The 22,612-nt window shown below is 45.4% G+C and overlaps 1 protein-coding gene across 1 annotated transcript in view; it reads right to left on the bottom strand.

The window, feature by feature from the left end:
• UBE2O (ubiquitin conjugating enzyme E2 O) overlaps positions 1–22,612 on the bottom strand; it is a 563,443-nt gene that overhangs the window by 161,094 nt on the left and 379,737 nt on the right. Inside the window, exon 13 of the mRNA XM_085616919.1 lies at positions 6,554–6,643. Within this exon, the coding sequence (XP_085473045.1) occupies positions 6,554–6,643 (90 nt within the window). The remainder of the gene's footprint in view (positions 1–6,553; positions 6,644–22,612) is intronic.

The raw sequence follows: 22,612 nt of genomic DNA, 5'->3' as shown, positions 1-22,612 counted from the left end.
ATTGGGATGAGAATGTTGTATATCTTGGGACGCCTAGATCTTGTGATCTATGATTTAAATGCCGAGAGCGCCTTGAAGACTATGAATGCCAGGAATGACGCCTGTGATGGCGTGAACGAGGGCGAATTAGGTCTTGGTGGTTCCACAGGCGTAGGCATTGGCACTGATGGAGTAGGCACAGGAGGTGGTGGTGAAGGACATGGTGGTGAAGGAGAAGGATATAGTGGTGGAGGAGAATCTGGTAACACTATCGGTGAAGAGGGGGTAGTATACCCTTGAGTATTCAGAATCTGAAGAAGAATATATTCGTCTCCTCTTTTCCTGTGTCCTCTACGCCAACAACAGTTTTGATGTCGACATCCATTGATGACTCTACATCGAACTGCTCCTCGGCATGGATGGATCTGAATGCCTTAATGTCTATACACCTCGACGTCAAACTTACTGCGCGTGTCGACGGTGTTTGCCCTTTAGGCATCTACCTTCCATGCCTATATGTCGATCAGCGCTTCTTCCTTGACGTTGAACCAGGCCTGGCCGTGGAGCAAGTCGGTGCCGTACCTGGTCTCTATTTCGAACACGAAAGAGGTCGGTTCTGAGCTGGAACCCTCTTTTTGACCTACCATGTCCTTCAGAGATAGATGGCAGAGACATGGTAGAGGGCTGACCCTCTCCTCGCACTGAGATCTCCCCTTGAGACTGTACTCTGTCTGCATCGTTCCTCCAAGTCATGAAGGCGAATCTTCTCCCTTTCTCTCTGGGTGCGTTGTGAACATTTCTTGCAGTGCTGGCAATGTTCAGGAACATGACTAGATGGAAGGCAGAGAATACAGACATAGTGAGGGTCTGATATGTCCGCGTTTCTCCCACTGGCAGGGCACTTGTTAAATAAAGAAGGCATATTAAATGCCACAATTTTCTGTCAGAAAACGGCAGAAATAGTGAGAGAATGATGAAAAACATCAAATGAATCAGCTTTTTCAAAATTCCACTGAACAATTTTTAAGAGAAAAGTCTAAATGGCAGACCTCAGTGCTCCAGGATCCTGTTACCAGGTGCTGGAAAAAAGAACTGAGGCAACTGCCAGGCATGATGGATACTGGTTGTCTCTGGGTCCTTAAAGGCAGACACTAATTTAAACTGACATAATAGGAGCCTATGGCGCTACACTGTCCTGCTTAGCTTCATCTTCTACTTTACAGAAAGGGGTTTGTGAAAGATTTAAGCTGTTGTAGAAAATCTTACCTAAGATTATACATATATATGGGAATATTAACCCTTTTGTAAATACAATCTGAAGACTCTTTCCACTATAGCATGTGTTTATGGGCTGCATAATCTGTCCTTTCTTACGTGTTTTTGATGGGCCTTCCTGGAAAAAGGTAAACATCTACAATTAAGATGATATCTATGGGAAAGTGCTTTGCGGTTCCAGCGCACAGGCAGAACTATTCAAATGCTTATGACTCTCAATGGAGAGCCCCTAAGGGAGAAATGCCTTACTATTCCTTAATCTTTTTTCTTACGTTTAAAGTACAGGCTAATTCCAAAGATAGTTGCCAACCTTTTTTAGGTAAGCATCAATCTTCATGCCCCAATTTTTCACTGCTTTCATCAAGATATAACACAGAGAAATGACATTGGGCAAAACACCCAGGGACCAGAGAACAGCATAACCAACACATTTTCAATTTCGTCATAGTTTAGGTTCAGTCAGCCGCATCTACTGCATAATGTCCAGCATACACTTTTGAAAGGCTGATGCTGCAGTCAGTTTAAGTGTAAAGCTGAAAGTTGGGAGTTACTTTGGTGATACAAGTGTGGGGGGCGGAAACAGGGAAGGTATGTATGAAGGTCACCCTTGGGGAAAAAAACAAGCGAAGGAAGCAAAAATAGCTTAAACTGTAGGTCTCTTAGGACAGTCTAATGGAGTCTGACCATTATGAAATTCTTGTCTGCAGTACTGTTGACCAGTCCTAACAATATCAGGGCACGGACACCATTGTTATTGGCCACCATTTTGACACTGTTCAAGGTAGCAACTACAACCACCTGAATGCTCCAATATGGATGGAGCCAGGCCCAAGCATCATTTTCCTCCATGAAAAAAAATAAGAAAAACTTTAAATGCATTGTTTTCAAGACGTTTAGGCAGGACAGACAGCAAGCAAATAGGGTGGAATTAAGAAGTCTTGCTGAGATCAGATCTACCTTTTAAGAATGTTAAGTATTACTGCCAATTTAAATGAGACTGTACCATGACAAGGAAGAATTAAGAATTTCACAACAGGAGTTTAAAGAATACATTCACGTGTTTCAAAATACAAATTGGTCAAGTGGCAATCAGTTTAATATTCGGAATATTTTCAGAGAATGGCTTTAAAACTATTGGCTTCCTCATCAGGTCAAAAAGTGTGTGTATACAAGTGACTGCGTTTTTGTCTTATGGGGTTTTATTGGAGTATATTGGTGGTTATGTTAATGAATAATGGTGGATGAACACACTTAATGTTGGCATAATAGGATGGATTTGGAATATTGGCACAGGATTTAATTAATGAGGTTTTATACTGTCTCTATTAGCAAATACAATCTCTTGTATTTCTGAAAATTGCTCACTCCACATAGAGTACAACCTATCCTTTGACAGTGCCTAATTTGTCCCCAAAAAACTGCCGGGGCTCTCGTCAGGACGCCACTGTAGCTTGTGCCACACATTGCCTCTGCCATGCTGCCAATAACAGCAACACCACAACTACTAACCATCACACTCCAGCAGGTGTGACAATTCGGACTATTCCAGGCCACCAAAGCAATAAGGTTGGCTTGGACGGCAGGAAAGTCATTTCTAGTGTATATTAAATTAATAATGGACTGTTGTTGTGGTCATCTCTAAATTAGCCAGGCAGTGCCACCTTGTGGCAGACGGTCACAAGCGCTGATGTTGACAAGTACCAGTGCCGAGCACTGAAAGGCACTGGCTCACATTCAGCACTGCCATCAACTATGTCTATTCTCCTGTCGCACATGTATTAATCCCACCAATCAGCTGCCTGAAAACCCATACCTCTGCACTAATGAGCAAGCCAAACTCCTATTAATTCAATCTACCAAAAAGGAGCTGGAATAAATGCATGCAAGTTTCCTTGAGAGCACAATCCCACTAACCAACGATAACATCTGGATTAAGAGTTTGGGGTTTCAAAGCAGTGCACTGCCCCGCATTAAGCACTTAAACGTCTCATTGAGAATAGTAAGCGCTACATAAATGCAATTAAATACAATACTGTACGTTCTTTCAGGCTGAAAAATGAAAAACTATACTGGGAATGGGAGTTAAGGGGACACTTGGGGAAGGCGCAGCTTAATTAGTAAATGTCTTCACTTTGATTTTTATGGTAAAGCTGTTATTATTCAACCTTCACTCCCTTTAAAATTTAGGTTTTTAGGAAATATTTGTTTATTGATTTGCTTTTAGGAGGCCACTTTTGTGAATGTACCATGGTAGGTATGAGCGTATGATGGTGTTTGTTTGGGCGAACTATACTGCTTGGGAAGATGTCTAATATTGCGTGTGATCTTGTGTGTGTGGAAGCAAGATGGGGATCTATTAAAGTATTATAGTGGTTGTTGGAATAGTATACTGATTGTGTCGATTTAAAGTGACATAACATGGTAAGTGTGTAGTAGTATGATGTTTGTGTTGGTGCAGGATGGTGGGTACATGGGCCTATAAAATTGTGTGGACGTATGATGGTGGGTGTAATGGCATATAAAAGTGGGTGTCATGGTAAGGCTGGTGGTAATAATGATGGTGGTAATAATGATGGTGGCAGTAACGGTGGGCATGCTTGTGGTTTTAATGGTGACAATGGTTGTGCAATAAGTGTAGTGGTAATAGTAACAGGTGTTAATATAAACCAAGGAGGGGTGCGGGCGAGAACATGGTTGGGGGAGAAGGGTCCACACCTTCCCCAAGGCAAGAGTAGTGTGAGCCACCATCCCCTACCTTGCTCAAGTGCAGGCGGATGTAATGTCAATACCACCATCCTGCCGAAGGGTGGAAAAAATCTTTATCCCAAAGCTCCCTTCCATCTTGTCTAAGGGAAAGGGAAGGGCGAACAACAAAAGAGGGTGATCAGTCACCCACTCCTGCAGTCTGTTCCCAGTTTCGAAAAGGGCTACAAAGTGGGTTCCAGCAGGCCAGCTCGTCCATGACCGGTGACATTGTACAAAACCATCCTTCATCTCCGGACTACTGAGCAAGGGAGGCAGCTGACCGCATTCTTACTCTTCTCTCTTTAAGCCACCTCCTTGCTGACGCCAGGGTGAGGGGTTTAATTTCCCTCCTTGCACTCAGACAAGGAAAGGGAGTTGGTTGGCAGTGTGAGTCATGGAGGCATTTTTCGCCATACTATCAAAAACACCCTCCACATTGCCCAAATGCAATGGGTAGGCTTTAAAAAACAATGGGGCAGGGCAAGGAGTGTTTTAGGAGACTCACTACTCCATGACCTGCTCAATGCTGCATGCCAAAGAGGAGATGGGCAGCTAGCACCCACTCTTGTACGGAACAGGGAACAGAAGCAGGTCAACTAGCACCCAAAGCCGGTGCTAGCGGACCCACTCCATGTCCCACAACATTGTGGGGGTCACAAAAGACCCAGTCAGCTGGAACACACTCTCACGCCCTGCTTGCAAATAGGAACATGATTCAAACGCAGGTGACATAGGATCATCTCTTCTGTGGCCAACAACACTGTGCAAGTCAGAGGAGCAGGTCACCTGCAACCCACCCATGCGCGCCCTTGTTCATCTTTAAGCTGCATCCTCACTCTAGCAAAAAGAGATTCTCATCCCAGGGCAACACTGGAATGGATTGACCATACTGACTCTTTAAAGACCTTAGGAAAGGCACGGTGTAATTAACTTCCTCGGACTTTGGGCACACAAGGGTATTGCCCAAATTAGGAAGGCTAGAGTCAGAAGGCCATTTTTACAGCCTAGCAAACAGGCTAGGAGAGGGATTCAAGGGTGGGTGGCTTACTAACCGACTTTTGAATACTGTAGTGTCCACTCTTGCCATGCTGCTTTTATACTGCATTGTTTATTTCTCCACATACAAATACTGTGGCAAGCATAGTGTTTAGGTATAGGTACAAGAAGTTTAACCTGAAGAACTAGTCCACAGAGCAGAGGTCTTTAAACTATGAGGTGCGCCCTTGTTACTTTACAAACAACCCAGCGTCATCACTTCTTATGCAATACTCATATTACTACCTTCTAAGGGCTACTTAAGTTTAATATTTGAGCTCTGTCTCTGGCAAATGTGTTGAGACCTTAAAATACTGTGCAACTAGACACACTATTTCTCCTACTTTATCCCCATATCATTTTCTGTGTTTTGATAGATCTCTATTACACCTGCTCCTCTTGTGATAATTTATCCAGATCTTTGTATATGCCAAACTTCTAGTCATAATGTAAATTATTGTTTTGCCTCCTTCCTCATTGTAGTCTTTGAAATTTAAAAAAAAATTAGTAAACTCCAATAAACCCTGAAATATCTTAGCAGTTTGGTACACAGGTACATCCCCTATTTTGGGAGTACTACTGCCAAATGTTCACAGTCAATACCAGTGTTTCACTAGTGAACAGCAGCAAAGCTCATGTGGGCTCGAGTGATCAGATTTAGCCACATGTCAAGAAAAGTTTTGATTGAGGGTTTTCTAGATCGTGCGAGAATGTTTGCAATCCATCACTGATTAGTATGCCACCTAAAAGTGCACTTCAAACTCATTTGAGCTAATACTCAAATCTAAATGAACCAGCTGCCCCTTTTGTACAGTTCTGTAAGTGGCTACTCCATTACAGTGCAGCAATCCTGACAGAACACCCCCCCCCCCCTTTCAAGCAGCACTACGACATTCACAAACACTACGGCAATATACTGATGCACTTAATGAGCAACAAAAATCACATCTTTCCCATTCTCAAACAGGACAGTTGCAGAAAACGAACCTTTAACCGAACTAAAAGAATGTCTGTATTATTTGGTAACCAGACGGAAAAAGGCCACGCCTGTGAGGTTGTATTGTTACTGCATGCTTGGTTGAATATAGAAGTCTTGCAAAGGGTTAAGAAAAAGTAATTAAAATGTATGCAACCCTTTTCTCACATGTGGATGGGGAAGAGGAAGTGTAACCGGGTACTTTTGTAGACTGAAAGGAGTTGGATTAAACAGTACAGACTCCTACTAGGTCTCCACCACAGCAATCACAGAACTTCTAAAGAAGCTTTAGTTATCCAGAATTAACAGAAAATACACACAAGTCACCTTTAAATAAAAAAAAAAAAAAAAGTAAGGGACCTGAATACACAGTAGCAACATGACTGAAATGTCCCCTGCTTGCATTGGTACTCTTCCCTCACTGATTACTTTTCTCAATTATAACTTTGTTCTTTGAAAACCTCACTCTGATCAAAGGTGTTCACAAAGTTGAGCAGGAACAGATACTCTAACACATGACAGTAAGCAACCCTAATGTCTTACCTGGGGTAGCACAATTGTCTTGGAATCATCAGCCCACACAACTTCCACTTTACTGCTGACATCCACTCGAGCTACTTGTCCGACCGAAGGCTGTGAGGCAAGAAAAACAGTTAAGCGATGCAACTATGGTGCCAAATAAGATAGATTATCAATATTCACAGTAGTGGGTCATGTATACAAATTGTTTGGTTATATGAGTGGGATCATAATGTGCCTGATTACTTTAATGACTTAGAAGCTGAAGCTCTAAGCACGGCTGCCAAATCACTTTGGTCCCCGGGCTCTGGACTCTTTCTCTTTAGCTTCTCTGTAGTCAGTCTATATATATTCTTCCATCTACCAAGTCAGACTATTTTGGCTAGTAGTCTAGATGGGTTGGGAAAGGAAAACGTGACTTACCCAGTAGATCGTTCATAGCATGTAGTGCTGTAAATTCACATGCTGTACCTACTCCTGTCATCTAGTGTTGTGTCTGGATTTGTGCAAGCTGTTTTTCATCAAGGAAGTCTTTCCAGTCACAAGGTTGGGTGATTCCTCCGCTTATTGGTAATGTGCATGACTATTGACCCCACTGTTAAGATTGTTTTCTGCCATGAGGCAAGTGAGGATTGAGTGATTTGCTAAGCTATGTACAGATGACTACCCATGGAAAAAGTAAGTGCAAGTTTGAAAGATTACTGCAATGGCCACAGGTGTCCGAGGAGGGGGGGTAGGCTCATATGAATCTGGAGCACTACATGCTACGAAAAGATGTCTATTGCATAAGTAGCATTCTCCATTCGAAGCATGTGTGGCAAGAGATACACATGCTGTAAGGCAGTCCTCCCTAAAGTGGCGGCTAGCCTGTGGGTGTTGCAGTTGTTTTAAAGAGCATACGTAGTACTGCTTTGCCAAACCTGACTTGTTGTCTAGTTAATGCATCCACACAGTAGTGTTATGAAAGTATGTGGTGTAGACCAAGTAGCTCCTTTGCATATCTGACCTTTTGGAATGTTCTCTAGGAAGGCTATGGATGCCCCCTTCTTGCAAGCGGAGTGAGCTTTTGAGGTTCTCTCTGCTTTGGCATAGCAGGCTTGTATACATTTGACTATCCACAACGCAATACCCTATTCCTTTGTGTGGTTTTGAAAAGGCAACTAAAAACTGTTGTGTATTTCTAAATTATTTTGTTCTATCTATATAATACATGAGTGCTCTTTTGGAATCTAGTTTATGCAGTGCTCTTTATGCAACTGAGTCTGGTTGTAGGAAAAAAACTGAAGTTCTACAGATTGATTGAGGTGGAATTGGGACACCACCTTCTGTAGAAATGTAAGGTTGGTACGAAGAACTACTTTGTCTTTATGTACCTGCAAGAAAGGTTCTTCTAAGGTTAATGCCTGGAGTTCACCAACACGTCTTAAGGAAGTAAAAGTGATTATAAAAGCCACTTTCCACGAAAGGAATTGGAGTGGACATAAATGAAGGTGCTCAAAAGGGGGCCCCAAAAGTATAGGGAGTACAATGTTAAGGTTTTTATGATAGTGCTGGGACTCAGGGTATGGGATGGCAATTTCTATAAAGGTTTTCATTACTGAAAAAAAGACATGTTATGTATTTTGTAGGTATGCAGCCACTGTAGCTAGGTGAAGCCTGATAGAAGTAAATGCCAAACCACAGCTTTGTAGATGTAGCAGGTAGAAGACAAAATCCTGTACTGCTGGTGTGAGTGGGTCAACTTGTTTTGAACAACAATAGTGAACAAATAGTTTCCACTTTGCCGCATAACAAGCTGGTGCAGTAGGTCTCCGTGCCTCTCTGAGAATGGCCATACATTCAGGTGGCAGTTTAAGATAACTACATTTGGGCCCTGAGGAACCAAATCGAAAGGTTGAGTGTCCTGGGGTTTGGGTGGAGTATTTCCCCATGGTTCTGTACGAGAAGGTCCAGCCTGATTGGGAGTTTCTCATGAGGGACCACTGACAGTTCAAGAAGGGTTGAAAACCATGGTTGGTGAGCCCAAGTTAGTACTAATAAAATGAGGGTGAGGGATGTCTGCCTTAATTTCTGAACCAGAAATAGAAGTAGGGGGAGAAGAGGAAAAGTGTAGGCAAATATCCCTGACCAGTTCATCCGTAGTGCATTGCCCTTGGACTGTAGGAACCTGAATGCGAAATTTGGGTATTTTATGTTTTCTGCGGGTACAAGTAGATCTAGTTGAGGAAAACCCCACCTCAGGAAATATTGGTGGAGAACTTGGTGGAGAACTTGTGTGTGAAGTTCCCACTTGTGGATATGTTGCCGCGTCCTGCTGAGGTCAGCAAAGTCGTTTTCTGTTCATTGGAGGTGTTCCACAAACGGGTGTATTTTGTGACAGAGCCCACCTCCCGATTTGTTGTGAGAGCTGTGAGGGTTGTGGAGATAGAGTCCCCCTCTAACCCCCCCCTGCTTGTGTAGATAAAACATGGTTGTGGTGTTGTCCGTGCGAACTAGAACCACTTTTCCCACTAAGTGTGGAAGAAAAGCTTTTAATGCTAGCTGTACTGCTAGGAGCTCTAGGTAATTTATGTGAAATCTCTGGTGTTTGGGTTTCCAATGTCCTTGGACATGAAATGGTTTAGATGTGACCTGCCCAACACACGCGTCGGTTGTAATGGTGTCCTGCAGAACTCAGTCACGAAAAGGACACCCTTCTAAAAAGATTGTTGTTCCACCATAGAATAAAGCGAGAAACTTGGCGGCTGACCAATGCTAGATCTTCCTAGTGACCCTCTGCTGGAGTCCAATGTTCCGCACTACTGAAAAGTATGAGGCCATCGTTCCTAGAAAACATATTACTATTCTGGCTGTAACCGGAGACTGTGGTTGGAAGTGGGGAAGGAGTGTCTGGAAAGTCTGTATTCTTGCCACATTGGGATATGCCAACCCTTTTTCTGTATTGAGAATTGCTCCCAAGTATGGTTGAATTTGTTGTGGTTGGAGCTGGGATTTTGCAACATGGATTGTGAATCCCAGCTTGTGTAAAAGATGTAAAGTCTCCCAAGTGTGCTGCATAATTGACTGGTAGAACTTTAGATGAGCCAATCGCCCAGATAAAGAAAGGCATAAATGTATTGTCTTGGGTGAGCAGCTACTACTTCAAGCCATTTTGTTAATACCCTGGAAGCTGTACTGACTCCGAAGGGGAGTACTTTGAACAAATAGAGTATGCCACTGACCACAAACCTGAGGTAACACTGATGCACTGGTGTACCGGTATGGGAAAATATGCATCTTTGAGGTCCCGTGCAGTCACAAAGTCGCCCTGCTGTAGAAGAAGTATAATATCTTGAAGGGTGACCATATGAAAACCATCTGCCCCAGGCTAGACGGCAGGCTGCCCTGGAGGAGGCAGAACCTTGCTAACCGCTTCAACAAAGGCACAGTTATAGCGTATTTCTACCCGCACTGCTTGGTCTGCGGAACGCGACGGAAGCAGTCAACACTTTTCCCCGCCCATAAGTCTCAGCACACAACGACGATGAATGCACATAAATTGGATTTTTGATTTTGCATTTGGATTTGTTTGGGGGTATAGAATAAGTCCACAGCAGCCCCGTTACAACCCCACGGTCATCAAAGAGTGGCACAGCGGCAGCCCGCAGCTCCACCAGGCGGGGTATACATCTACTACAGAGACGACATCATGGATGCCTTCACGGTACTGTCACTCATTCTACCTCTATTCTTATATTTTATCTTTATTTTTAACTGTATACTAAGCTAGTTGACAATACCCCTCGGTCACATACTCGTAAAATGGCCGACCACTGAAACAACAAGGGCGAGTGGTCCACCTCCGGCCACTGGTCGCTCCTGTCCTAATAACATCCTAAGCATAACAACTGAAAGAGGACTATCAACTACAAAAAGGAAAGGAAAGTGAAACAAGGTAATTCACAGTCCACAGAGATAGACACAGGACTGCACAGTTAGCCATGAGACTCCTTGTCAGTGGAGGCGGCCATCTTAGAATGACTCCAATACAAGAGTATAACACATATCCTTTGAACATTGACCGACCTACCTACGCGTTACAGGTCTGATTCTTTAGGTAAACCTTTGCTTATTATAATCTGTACTCTGCATAGCCTGCCCCCTATCTCTCCCCGCAGTTAACGCCCATGGTTCATTCCATTAGGGCTCTAGAATCAACACCCTCTCCCCTCCCAGACCCAAATCTACATACCTCCACAGCTGTTCACCACCCCCTCCCACAGCCACCTGCCTCCACAATCCCGCCATAACTCACAACACGGACCCAACACAAGCCCTATACACCTTTTGAGCCCCATATCGTCGCATAAACTGCGCCATATCATGGAACTCACAGGCACACATACCTACACTACCATTTACCCCCCCCCCCCCCCCCCCAACCTATCAAAAAAATCAGCCAAACGCTTTAAACACAATCTCATAAAACTACATCCTGAAACACCCATCGCTGATCCCTACTTCTCAATGCACAACAGGCACACTACTACCGATATCATTTTTCATACGAAACGAAGAGCGCAATGGAGGAAAGCCTTCCTTACCTTATTTACGATCTCCTCCACTAGGAAATCCGCACACGGCCTAGTTATTTACATCTCCCCCTCCCAGCTCTTTCAAGCAACAGCAACCATCACCATTTACAATAACGCACCATCCTCATACAATCCACTGACCGTAATTTAAACCTCCTGGATAGCATCTTCCCCATTATTAAAGATCAAGTGTCGAAATCCCAAATTGTCACCCAGGCCATCCCCACCACCACCACCACCACACAAGTTATCCCAGCATCTCCCCCCGTTGACAGCCATGCCCCATGCACAGCTGCCCCACTTGTCAACATCCTCCCCTCCATTACCAAAACTCCAGCCACTCCATCTCGTTACCCACTGAGACTCCCTGCACATATAGCCCTTAGTCCAGCCCACCACACCCAGTTCAATTGTCAGAACATAATAAGACTCTCCATCACCACACTGATGACATACCACCACCTGAGCTCCTTCTGGCCCCAAGTACACCTCCTACACCCTCATCCCAGCCATCCACATCAACAGTTCAACCTTCCACATCCCCTAATCATCCATTCACACCCGCTACACCTCCTCCCACCCCACCCATACCTGCACTAGACCACGAACCCGACCAAACCACAACGCACCCAGCCGTATCCACATTACAGCCTACAACCCTACTCTTAAACACTCCAGACCCCAGACTTGATGAGATCATGATCGAACTACATCAAATCAAAGAAGAACTCCAAGCATTTAATGAGTTGATATCGAAACAACCATGGTTCTCTAGAACTACAAGACAGCCCAATACTAGCGGGCTCCTGATGCACCTAACAATACCTCAATTCCGATCTTACCCAGCTGGAAATCAGTTCCCTCCATTAATAATTCAACCCGCCCACGCCGAAGCACCAATTCGCTTTCAGAGATGGATCTACTATCACTACTTCACTCATATGCACCCGCCCTCATGAACCCTATCACGCCCTCTTCTATGACCATCCCAACTATCCCCCCCAACCCACACAGGACCATCAAACATAACATTAGAGGCGTCATTGACAACAACCTAAAAAGAGTCCCTCATTCAAGAACCTACATCATCCTTCATTACGCCCCACCTCAAATGCATCCTCTTAAACTGTAGATCGGCCTCTAGACACGCAGCGGATATAGCCGACCTCATTCTCACACAAGAACTGGACTTGATACTGCTTACCGAAACCTGGCTAAATGAATCCTCCTCACCTATCATTGACATACTAGTACCCCCTAACTATGACATCATCAGATTGGATAGAACTGATTAAACAGGGGGAGGCATCGCTTGTATACACAGGAGCAGTATCTCAGTAAACAGATCAATTGCTCCGGTATTCCCTTCCTGCGAATACATATGCCTCAATATCACCAGTAATGACAAACCACTATGCTCCTTACACACGATATATCATCCACCAGATGACAACCTGGCCTTCATCGAACACTGCATGGACATGGTATCAACAAACACCGGGCGCCAAAATACCCAAATATTACTTGGCGACTTCGATCTCCACTGGAACGACCATAACGATGCAGTGGTTAATAGCCTCAAAAATTTCCTAGAAGACCTAGACATCACCCAAATCTACAACAGCCCCACACACGACAAAGGCTCAATACTGGATATAATAATCTCTAAAAGAGATTGCATTCAGCTAGACTCGATTCAACCTTGTGACTGGTCAGACCATCATATCATTACCATCTTAATCAAGGAAATAGTGAAATTGGACTCGGTGCAATCCACAAGACCTAAAGTTTGGAAAAGAGACATGAAAAAAATAAACCCTAACACTTTTCCATCGCCCAGTTACAACCTACTTCTGCCCCCCACGGGATCGTCAGAAGTCCATGACCTTACCAATCACTACCTTAATTCCATGACCAGGATAACAAATGAGGTAGCCCCCCAGCAACTAAAGAGAGCCTCCATAAAGGACTCCAAGCCTGGGTACAATGGAATGCTCAACAAAGACAGACGCTCTCTCCGAGCTTCGGAACGCACCTGGAGGTCAACTCCTTCAGCCAATCACCTAAATACACTAAGGAAAAAGAGAAACGCTTACTTAAGAAAGATCAAGCGCACTAAAGCAGAATTCTTCAGCCACCAACTAGACCAGGCAAGAAATCGTCCCCAAAAACTTTGAACTACTCAAAACCCAATCTAAGGACGCACCTCAACGTCCACAACACAGATTGCCGGCAACCCAACTGTGAAGAATTCTCTGCCTTCTTCACTTTGAAGACAGATAATATCAAGACTGACCTCCTCAATGATCTAATCTTACACACGGGACCGCACACGAAGACCTCCCCAGAAATGCAAATTGCACCGTACCATTTCCCATCACAGCCTAACCTAAAAAACGATGCCGACTGGTCATCCTTTTCGACATACTCCGAAGAAGCCATAGGTAAAATACTTGGTGCCATGAACCCTGCAAATCACTACTCCGATCCTCTACCCGCTAACGCTGTAAAAAACCTAACCCCACTACTTCTGCCTCTCTGGACTAAGATCATAAACAGTTCACTTCAACAAGGTTGCATTCCGCACACCCTCAAAGTTGGTCAGGTCTCACCCATTCTAAAGAAAGCCATGGCCGACCCTACGGATCTAAACAATTATCGCCCCATTTCCAACATCCCTACATTGGCCAAACTTCTGGAAAAATGTGTACACCTCCAACTAACAAGGCATATTGACCACTTTGACCTGCTTAATAAATACCAATCAGGCTTCCGAGCAGGTCACAGTACTGAATCAGCCATGACACATATAATTTATGACGCGTTACAAATCCTGGACCAGAATGGATCCTGCCTACTCAGCCTGCTAGACCAATCCTCAGCTTTTGATACGGTCAAACACGAGAACCTGTTGGATCTTCTGAAGCATAGAATGGGTTTATCAGGTTCAGTGTTAAACTGGTTTACCTAATTTCTCTATAATCGAACACAACAATTCAGGGTCAACAACACCATGTCAAAACCCGTCCCAGTAACATTAGGAGTACCGCAAGGGTCTTCTTTATCCCCGACTTTGTTTAACCCGTTCATGGAACCCCTCACCGAAATTCTTCAAGCATCTAACGTGCAATACCACATGTACGCTGACGACACTCAATTATACCTCAAGATCCACACCTTAAAAGACATCAAACTGCTCAACACAACGCTTGGGAATACCCAGACATGGCTGGCAAAAAAACATCTCAAATTAAATACCCTAAAAACCGAATTCCTGCTTATAGCTCCACCCGCCCAAGTCCCTGTAATGCAAGATTGGATAAAACACCATACGGCACTCAACGTTCAACCAATCATCGTTGACTCAGCGAAATCACTGGGAATAACTTGACAGTAACCTCAATATGCAAAATCACATCAGCAACGCTACAAAGGGAGCTAACTACCAGATAAACACACTGAGGAAGTTGAAACCCTCCCTGCCAATCAAGGACTTTAAGCAAGCAGTACAAGCACTAGCTATCCCCAGAGAGGAGTACGGAAGTGTCTCTCTTTGCGGCCTACCCAAAGCAACCACGGCACCACTAAGAGCCTCAATCAATGCCGCAGCGAGACTCCTCACTGGTTCTAAAAGAAATGTACACATCTCACCGGACCTCAAATCCCTGAATTAGCTACCCCTGGAAGCCAGAAATCATTTGAAGATAGCGTGTATGACGCATAAAGCCATGCACCACAAAGCACCCAGATATCTAACACAGAAGCTGGTGATCTCTGGTGGGCTCAGATCTTCCAGAAGTGCGGAAAACTTATTACTAAAACCACAGGGATTCAACAAGAAAAAAAACATATAACCTTACCTTCTCAGGGATGGCACCAAGAATTTGGAATGCTTTACCACCCGAAATAAGACTTAACCCCTCTATTGTCTCCTTCAAAAAGGAAGTAAAATCAATTCTCATGGCCAAATTCACATGAGTATGGTCCAAAGATTTGTTGTGAACTACTATAGCGTGGCCATTACCCGGACTAGGACAAGGGACCATCTAAGCAATCTGGACATTCCATCTTCCTGTTTCCTAACGCAAGGGGATAGCGTCCTGATGTACCTGATCACTTTGCTTTTGCAACATGTTTTTGTATAGATGCTACAATTTGCCTTTTATTTATGAATAAAAACGTTATTTATTGTTAAGCGCTCTGATACCCGCAAGGGTCTTGTTCGCGCTCTATAAAACTTTCAAATAAATAAATGCCATTTGTTTAGAGGCCGTAGATCGAGCATAGGACTGAGTGAACCATCTGTTTTGGTTATTAGAACATGTAGGGAGTATATTCTTGATCCCTGATGTGGTCACATTTCTTCGATGGCTCCTTTGAGGAGAAATTGTACCTCCTCTATGAGCAGTTTTATATGCTCTGGTGAAATTTTTTATTTGCGGGTGGTTTTGTGGGAGGTGTGATATTGAGCTCCAGGCAATGTCCTTTTTTTTTATAATGTTCAGTACCCACTGGTTGGGGTGATGTTTTGCTAAATGGGTAGGGACTGTTGTAAGCGACCCCGACAGGTGTTATGTAATCGGGGGCATGAATCAAAAGTCAGGGTGTGGTGGATGTGGAAGGGGTAAACTTTGGGTAAGGAATCCTGGCCTCTCCCTCTTGAATTATTTCCTCTTTATGTGGCTCTGATATAGCCTCTACCTGCTTAGTTTTGCTGGCAGTTGTATGTGGTAGAGGTTTTCTGCAGTATTTGTTTTGGGCCTCCAAGGAAGGGAGTAAGAATCGTGAAAAGGAACACAAAGTAGGAGTCTGGAATGCACCCAGTGCTTTTGCCTACTTGTGGCCCAAAGAGATGTTCAAATGGGAGAGCCAACATGTTCTTCGGTACATACGGTTTAAAGCCGGATATCTAAAACCATGCACGTTGTCTTGAATTGATGACTGAGCAGCACTGTCAGCAGCATCAATGCCCATCTTATGGTAGTGTTTGATATGAGCTCAGAACAGCCTGCCCCCCTTTACAGTGTTCTTCAAGAAGATATTGGAGGAGTTCCTCCATTTTGTTCCATGAGGGGTGTCGTATCTACTTAAGAGACCCTCAGAATTAGCAATCCACCATTGGTTAGCAGACTGTGTTGCTATCCTCTTACCCGCTTTGTCTATTGTCCTGTCTTCTTTGTCCGGCGGGGTGGTGGTGGTGGGGGGGTCTGGGTCCAATTCCTCGGTGCAGTCTGTGAGGTCGCAAATTTCAATGGCAACAGTTTCGATGTTGAACCGGGCCCGGTCTGTGCCGAGCAGACTGGTTTATTAGTTTTTAGTTTTTTTTTAACCGAGCTTGTGCAAGGAGGTATGTCTGAAGTTAACCCTCGGTGCCTACCATGGCCCCAAGGCAGTGGTCCCCCGCTGGGCTGTCTGATATTCTCAAGCCCTTGCATGGACTTTCGAAGTGGCCTGCTCTTTGTGGGGGTTATATTGAGGGGGTTGGATGTTTAATACGAGCAACCTTCTGTGCAGCTAGTAAATTCACGATTTCCAGGTCGGGGTTATTGCTGTCCTCTGCAGAGAACACTTCTTAATCAAATGCGGACGCCTCTGCATGGTATTCCGAATGCTCTTCCATACCAAACAGGTCCACCAATAGTCACCGCCCCTCCGGAACATCTCTAAACGTCAGGCCGGACTGTCACAGAGAGTCTTTTTGGATCTAAAGGAGCAGCAGGCATCGTACTTGAGCTCATTGTGCTCGGGAGATGGACATAGGTTACAGATCCAATGTAGGTCGGTCCGAGGGTATTTAGAAAGGCATCGGGGATAAACCTTGAAAGGCGTTCGTTACATTAACCTCGAAGTTTTATGGTACAGTTCTTAAGACTGAGAAATCAGGCCCGAAGGGTGAGGGCCATGTGGGACCAGGTCTACCAGAGGTGGATTCTTCGACCCGAAAAACCAATACAGAGATTCAAATTTGAAATAACACCAACGTTCCTGAAAAAAACCTTTGAAAACCTAAACAGAGTTCAGACAAAGGTCTCAATCTGAAGCTCGGAAGCACACGTCCAAACCCGGAAAGAAAACAATCAAACAGTTGAAGAAAAACAACGTTCACATATCCAGACCCAACAAAAGACGGTAGAAGTAGGCACAGCATGTGCATCTCCATCCACACATGCCTCGAACAAGTTACTTACCTTTATTCACATTTTCTGGAATATACAGTTTTAAACTGTACTGGTCAAAATAACCAAGACGCAAATTCTCAAACTCCGAAATCAAGTTAATGTTCCACTCTGGTACCACAAAGGAAACCAGGAGAAATGTGTAAAAAACATTACAGAAACCTAGACAGCAGAGAAATCTACAACAGAAGGTGCTGGTTAGGTTGACACAAAAAAGTTAAGCAAGGTAAATAATTTGACGGGAAAATTTGCCAATCTTGGTCTAGTATGAAAAAAGGAGAAACTGAGAACATTTGGTAGTTTTGTTGGGAAAGGATCCAATCCCATAGGACACAAACCTATCCAGTAACCAGCATACCATCTTGCTCAAAGGATGAGTTCCTAGGAAAATGACATTGGAAACCACTGCTAAAGCTTCAAAAGAATTCACCCTACATCACTCAATCTCTATCCATGGAGTATCAAACCAGAAAATTCGGGTACAGGACCTGAACACCCTGCAGCAACAGAAGTTCTGCCCAGTCTGGCAACAGACTTGGGAGTTTGAACACTAACTTGCAATAGATTGGAAGTCCAGAAAATCCTCGCCCACTATGGTGCATTGCGGATCAGCTGAGCCTTGTCTGACTTTGCTTTCTGGAGAATTTAAAGGAGGCTTGGAATCAGAGAAACAAAGCAAATTCCCCATATTACTACAGGTGGAATATGTCTCTCAATGCCCCCATGAGGGGAAAATTGTGTAGATTAAAAAAGGGCATTTCCTGTCGACAAACAAGTGGAACTAAGCGCTCAAACACCGTCACTATAGGTTAAAACTCAGACTTAAATACTTTTAGGGGCATCTAGTTCAACAGACCTGTTCTCAAATCCAAAGAACCTACTAGGTGCAAGTGTATCAAAGGACTCACTGCTGCAGAGACCATGTAAGCAACCTCAGTGCCAATGCGAAAAGGATCATGGATTCCTACCTCTTGGATTGTTCAGGCAGAGAACTGCACTGGTTTTGTCTGATGTTCCCATGTACCACCTGGCCCTCCAGAAAGGTCTTTGAGGTTAGGCAGATGCCACAATTTCAGCACAACAATGTCCATATACTGCTCTGACCATGGCCAGAGTCTGCAAATGGTCATGCCTCAAATGTCAAGAAGCATTTGTGACCATGGGGGCGCTATTCCATCGAAATGTGAGAAGAGTGTATTCAGCAGTACAGGTCCTGTGCCATCATACAGAATATGTCCACAGTACCTAGACTTCTCTGGTGAAGAAGCCTGATCAGGGGCAGATGCTCATGCCCAGACGTTCCAGGTGCCACACTCTCCTGGCCAAATCCGGAGCCACCAGGATGACTTAGGCCTGGTTATTCCTGAACTTCAGAACTCAAGGCAGGTGAGTAGAGGCAGATAGGCATACAGGAGTCCCAAGCTCCACTCTAGGAAGAATGAGTCTTAGAGAGAAAGCCTTCTTAGGAACTCAAGTGTGCAACTGTGTAATTATTATGCTACTTGAGTGGTGGTGAATAGTTCGAACCAGGGCTCTACCCCATTCCTGGAAGAAGACCTGACTCACCTTCAGGTGTAACTGCCATTTGTGATCTGCTAGGCATCAGCGGCTGAGTTTTTCCTGCCCTGACGTTTAGAGATGCAACCATGTAGTTAACTTAGCAGGGAAGTGCCCTGACTGCTCAGTGAGGTCCAAAGCTGCAGAGCATTCTGGCACAGGACCAAAGATCCTATACTGCACGGCCTGTTGCAATACCTCACTGTGGTGGTGCTCTCTCTGAGGACCTGAATCAGCCTCCCTCTGATGATTGGGAAGAAGGTCTTCAAAGCAACAAGAACGGACTGTTACTCCAACAAGTTGATGTGGAGACAGGGCTCCGCTGCAGACCAGAGTATGCTGCTCTCCAACTCTTCCAGAGGGTCTACCCAACCCAGCAGTGATGCTTCTGTCACCAATGTCAGCTCTGGGCAGGGTAGGGAGAGGGATCTGCTGCTGGTTTAATGGAAGCCTTGCAGCAACTTCTAGAGGCATTTTGCATGTTCCTTCCAAACCTGGATGTAATACAACAGGTTGCTGTTGTGCTGAGCCCACTGAGACTTGAGATTCAATTGCAGAGCTCGCATGTGCCACCTGGTGAAGCAGACTAGCAGGAAACAGGAAACCAAGACGCCAATAAGTCTCAGAGCCGTACTCATCTCATTGAGACCCAGGACGAGCCTGAAACATCCATATCACAGACCAAATGTCCTGGACTTCCCGATCTCGAAGGAAGGCTCAAAAGTGAACCATATTTAGGACGGCTCAGATGATCGTGAGCCTCTGCAAAGAATTCCAGTGTGACATCAGTACGTTGACAGAGAAAATCAAAGATGTTAGGAGGCTCATTGTTGTTTGGCGGTGGTCTGCTACGTACTTTGGTGAGCCCACCTTCAACAGCCAATCGTTGAGGTAGAGGAACACTGCCATTCCAAACTTCTGAAGATGCGCTGTGACCACCGCCATAATTTCCATGAATGCCAGGGGGCCACTGGTGAGGCAGAAGGGGAGTACGGAAAACTGAAGATGCTCTTGGAAGCTGAAGTGGGGCAGGGCGGGGCAGGACACTGACTGCTGGCCTAGACATTATCGGCTGTATCTCCAACCCTAGCCTCAAAAGGACTGGGAAAACCTTTACTGGGGCGACAGGCCTTGGCCTGGTCTTTGAGCAAACCCCTTACCAATCCTCAAAAGGGGTCAAATTGGTGGAGATACTGCTGCTGAGGTGCAGAGAGAAAGCGTGCTGTAGCCCTGCTTTCTTTGAAGAACTCCAGTACTGAGACTGCTTTGTGACCAAAGACTTGGTTGCCATCAAACAGAATATCCATTTGTGACAATTTGACGTCATCCAAAAAGCCTGTGGATCTCACATCACCTGCCCAAAGCACTTCGTAGCGTCCAGCACGTAACAGATGATGTTCTGCTGCATCTCGGCCATCCTGGATGATTTGTATCAAACCGACGATATTCATCAGGGACTCCGAATCCCTGGCAAGATCTCACACACCATATCTTATAGGTGCATATGAATAGTTACCTAATAAGAGACTTGCATTAAGACAGCGAAGGGAAAGACTAGTTGAAGGAAATATCAGTTTTCCAAATGCTTCCATCTGCATCAATTCTTTGACAGGAAAAGTTGTAATGAACAAATTTGAGTTTAAAACTAATCGTGGGTGCTTGGACCACCAGGCTCTTAGGTGTAGGCTATTGAACAAGGAAGGCAGGGTCGCATGGGGAAGGTCTAGGCCTTCTAGGCACTTGCCTATTTAATGGCGAGCAAGAGCAAGGTTTGGCCCAAGTGACCATTAGTGTGCTTTTGAGGGCTTTGTTAAATGGAGGAGTGGTTCGGTGAAGACCTGCTCAGGTGGCAACTAGAATGGCCTGCATCTTCAACAAGTTGATGTGTACATTTTCCATGAACCAATAGATGGCAGCCTGCTTCGGCAGCATGTTGTATAGCTACAGCAAATGAGGCCAATTATTATTTTGAGGGGAGGGGGGGTAGGAGGGAAATATGATTGGGGGGTGAATGTGGTGGGGCAGGGGCATGCCTTGAATATCCATGAACATTTTCTCATTGTCACTGTAGTGGGATGCATCATTCCCATCATCTCCACACCATGCCATACCAAGTTGGTTATGCTCTGAATCAGAGTCAAAAAGATTATGGAGTGCTTGAAGGGCGACTCATGTGAAGTGGAAGCATTTTATCAGAAGAATGAGGTTTTGTCAGTTACAATGAAACATGCAGTGGATGCGACTTCGGTCATGGTTGTAGTGAATTCGCCTCAAAGACAGCCGTACAAGTTACTTACCTTCGGTAAAGATGTATCTGGTAGAGACGATTCTAGTCGCAGATTCCTTAACGTAGAATTATCCCCAGGCGTGAGATTGGACCCGGAAAACTTTCTTGCCCAGCATCTCTGCGTGCCGGGGAGCAGCAGCACGCGACTCTCTCTCTCCCCCCCCCCCCCCATCCCCCCCGACGTCCTACGCGGGCGTGACGTCACCCCGGCGCACTGACATCAGTTTGTTTCGGAGAAGTTTTCCGCGCCAGAGAGAAACAAAAGGTGAGAAGCCACCAGGTGGCACCAAGGCACCAGAAGGCGACAACAGCAGGCCAGAGCAGGAAAAGAGCATTGCACCACTGTGAGGAACAACTGTGCAAGCCAAGGCGAAAGCACCAGGTGGCAGTAAAGCACCAGAAAGCCAGAGCAGCAAAGCAAGAAAAGCGCAAAGCACCACTCTGTGCAACCACCTTGCAAGCCAAGGCAAGAGCCCTCCCGGAGGCACAAGCATGTGAAAGCACCGTGAAAGAGAGAGAGAGAGAGATAGCCTGCAACCACAACCACAAGGGGAAGGGCCACAAGCCCGGAACAGAGGAGCATCAGCAATCCATCCCCAGACTATACTGCCAAGGATGGCCAAACCTTCTGAAAGGAGTAGGAGGTCAAAGGACAGGGAATCCATCCACAGACCACAGTGCCAAGGAGGGCCATAACCTCTGAAAATAGCGGAAAGTCAAAGGACAGGTAAAAGAACACCTAACGAGGAAGAAACTAACTGAGGAAAGGAGCAAAAGGAGGCCCGCACGCTGGAGAGAAACCAGCTGGAGGGAAGCCTGACCGGAAGAAAACGAAAAGGACACCCACAGAAGACAAGTCACCCAGAAGGAGGAGACTGCAGAAACCCATGCAGAGGGTCCTCGCAGAACGGGGAGGAAAGGCAGGTCGTGAAGGAATCTGCAGCTAGAATCGTCTACCAGATACATCGTTACCGGAGGTAAGTAACTTGTACATCTGAGAGACTACTAGCCGCAGATTCCTTAACGTAGAATAGATACCCTAGCCATACCCAGTAGGAAGGAGGGCCTGCGAGAGAGCCTCTCCACCAGGAGAGACTCAGAGCCCCAGCAGGGGACATGGCACAGGGAGAAGGGAAAGGCCAGGAAAACCTAAGCCCAACCAAGGGAGAACTGCCCAACACCCCGTAGGGGCAGACAGCGCCCGACAGCCTCAAGGAGCACAAGAACCAACTCAACCCCAGGGAGAAAAAGTAGAACCGGAGGCAGGGCCCGCCTGAAGAAACATGCACAGTGACAGAAGAGCTGTACACACCCCCAGCCGCAGACAGCGGCCAAGGCAGGGACGGCTGCACTGCCAAAAGTGCAGACGGAAGAAGAAAGGCACAAGAGAATACAGCAACGGCCACAAACGGCGTAGCAGAACAAACAGGCATGCACAGCCAGCAGCAGACAACACCACGGAACCGTGCACCCAGGACAAGCTAGAATC

The sequence above is a fragment of the Triturus cristatus genome, chromosome 7 (genome assembly GCF_964204655.1).
Source record: "Triturus cristatus chromosome 7, aTriCri1.1, whole genome shotgun sequence".
NCBI classification, from domain to species: Eukaryota; Metazoa; Chordata; class Amphibia; order Caudata; family Salamandridae; genus Triturus; species Triturus cristatus.
This window is presented reverse-complemented; position numbering and strand designations above follow the sequence as displayed.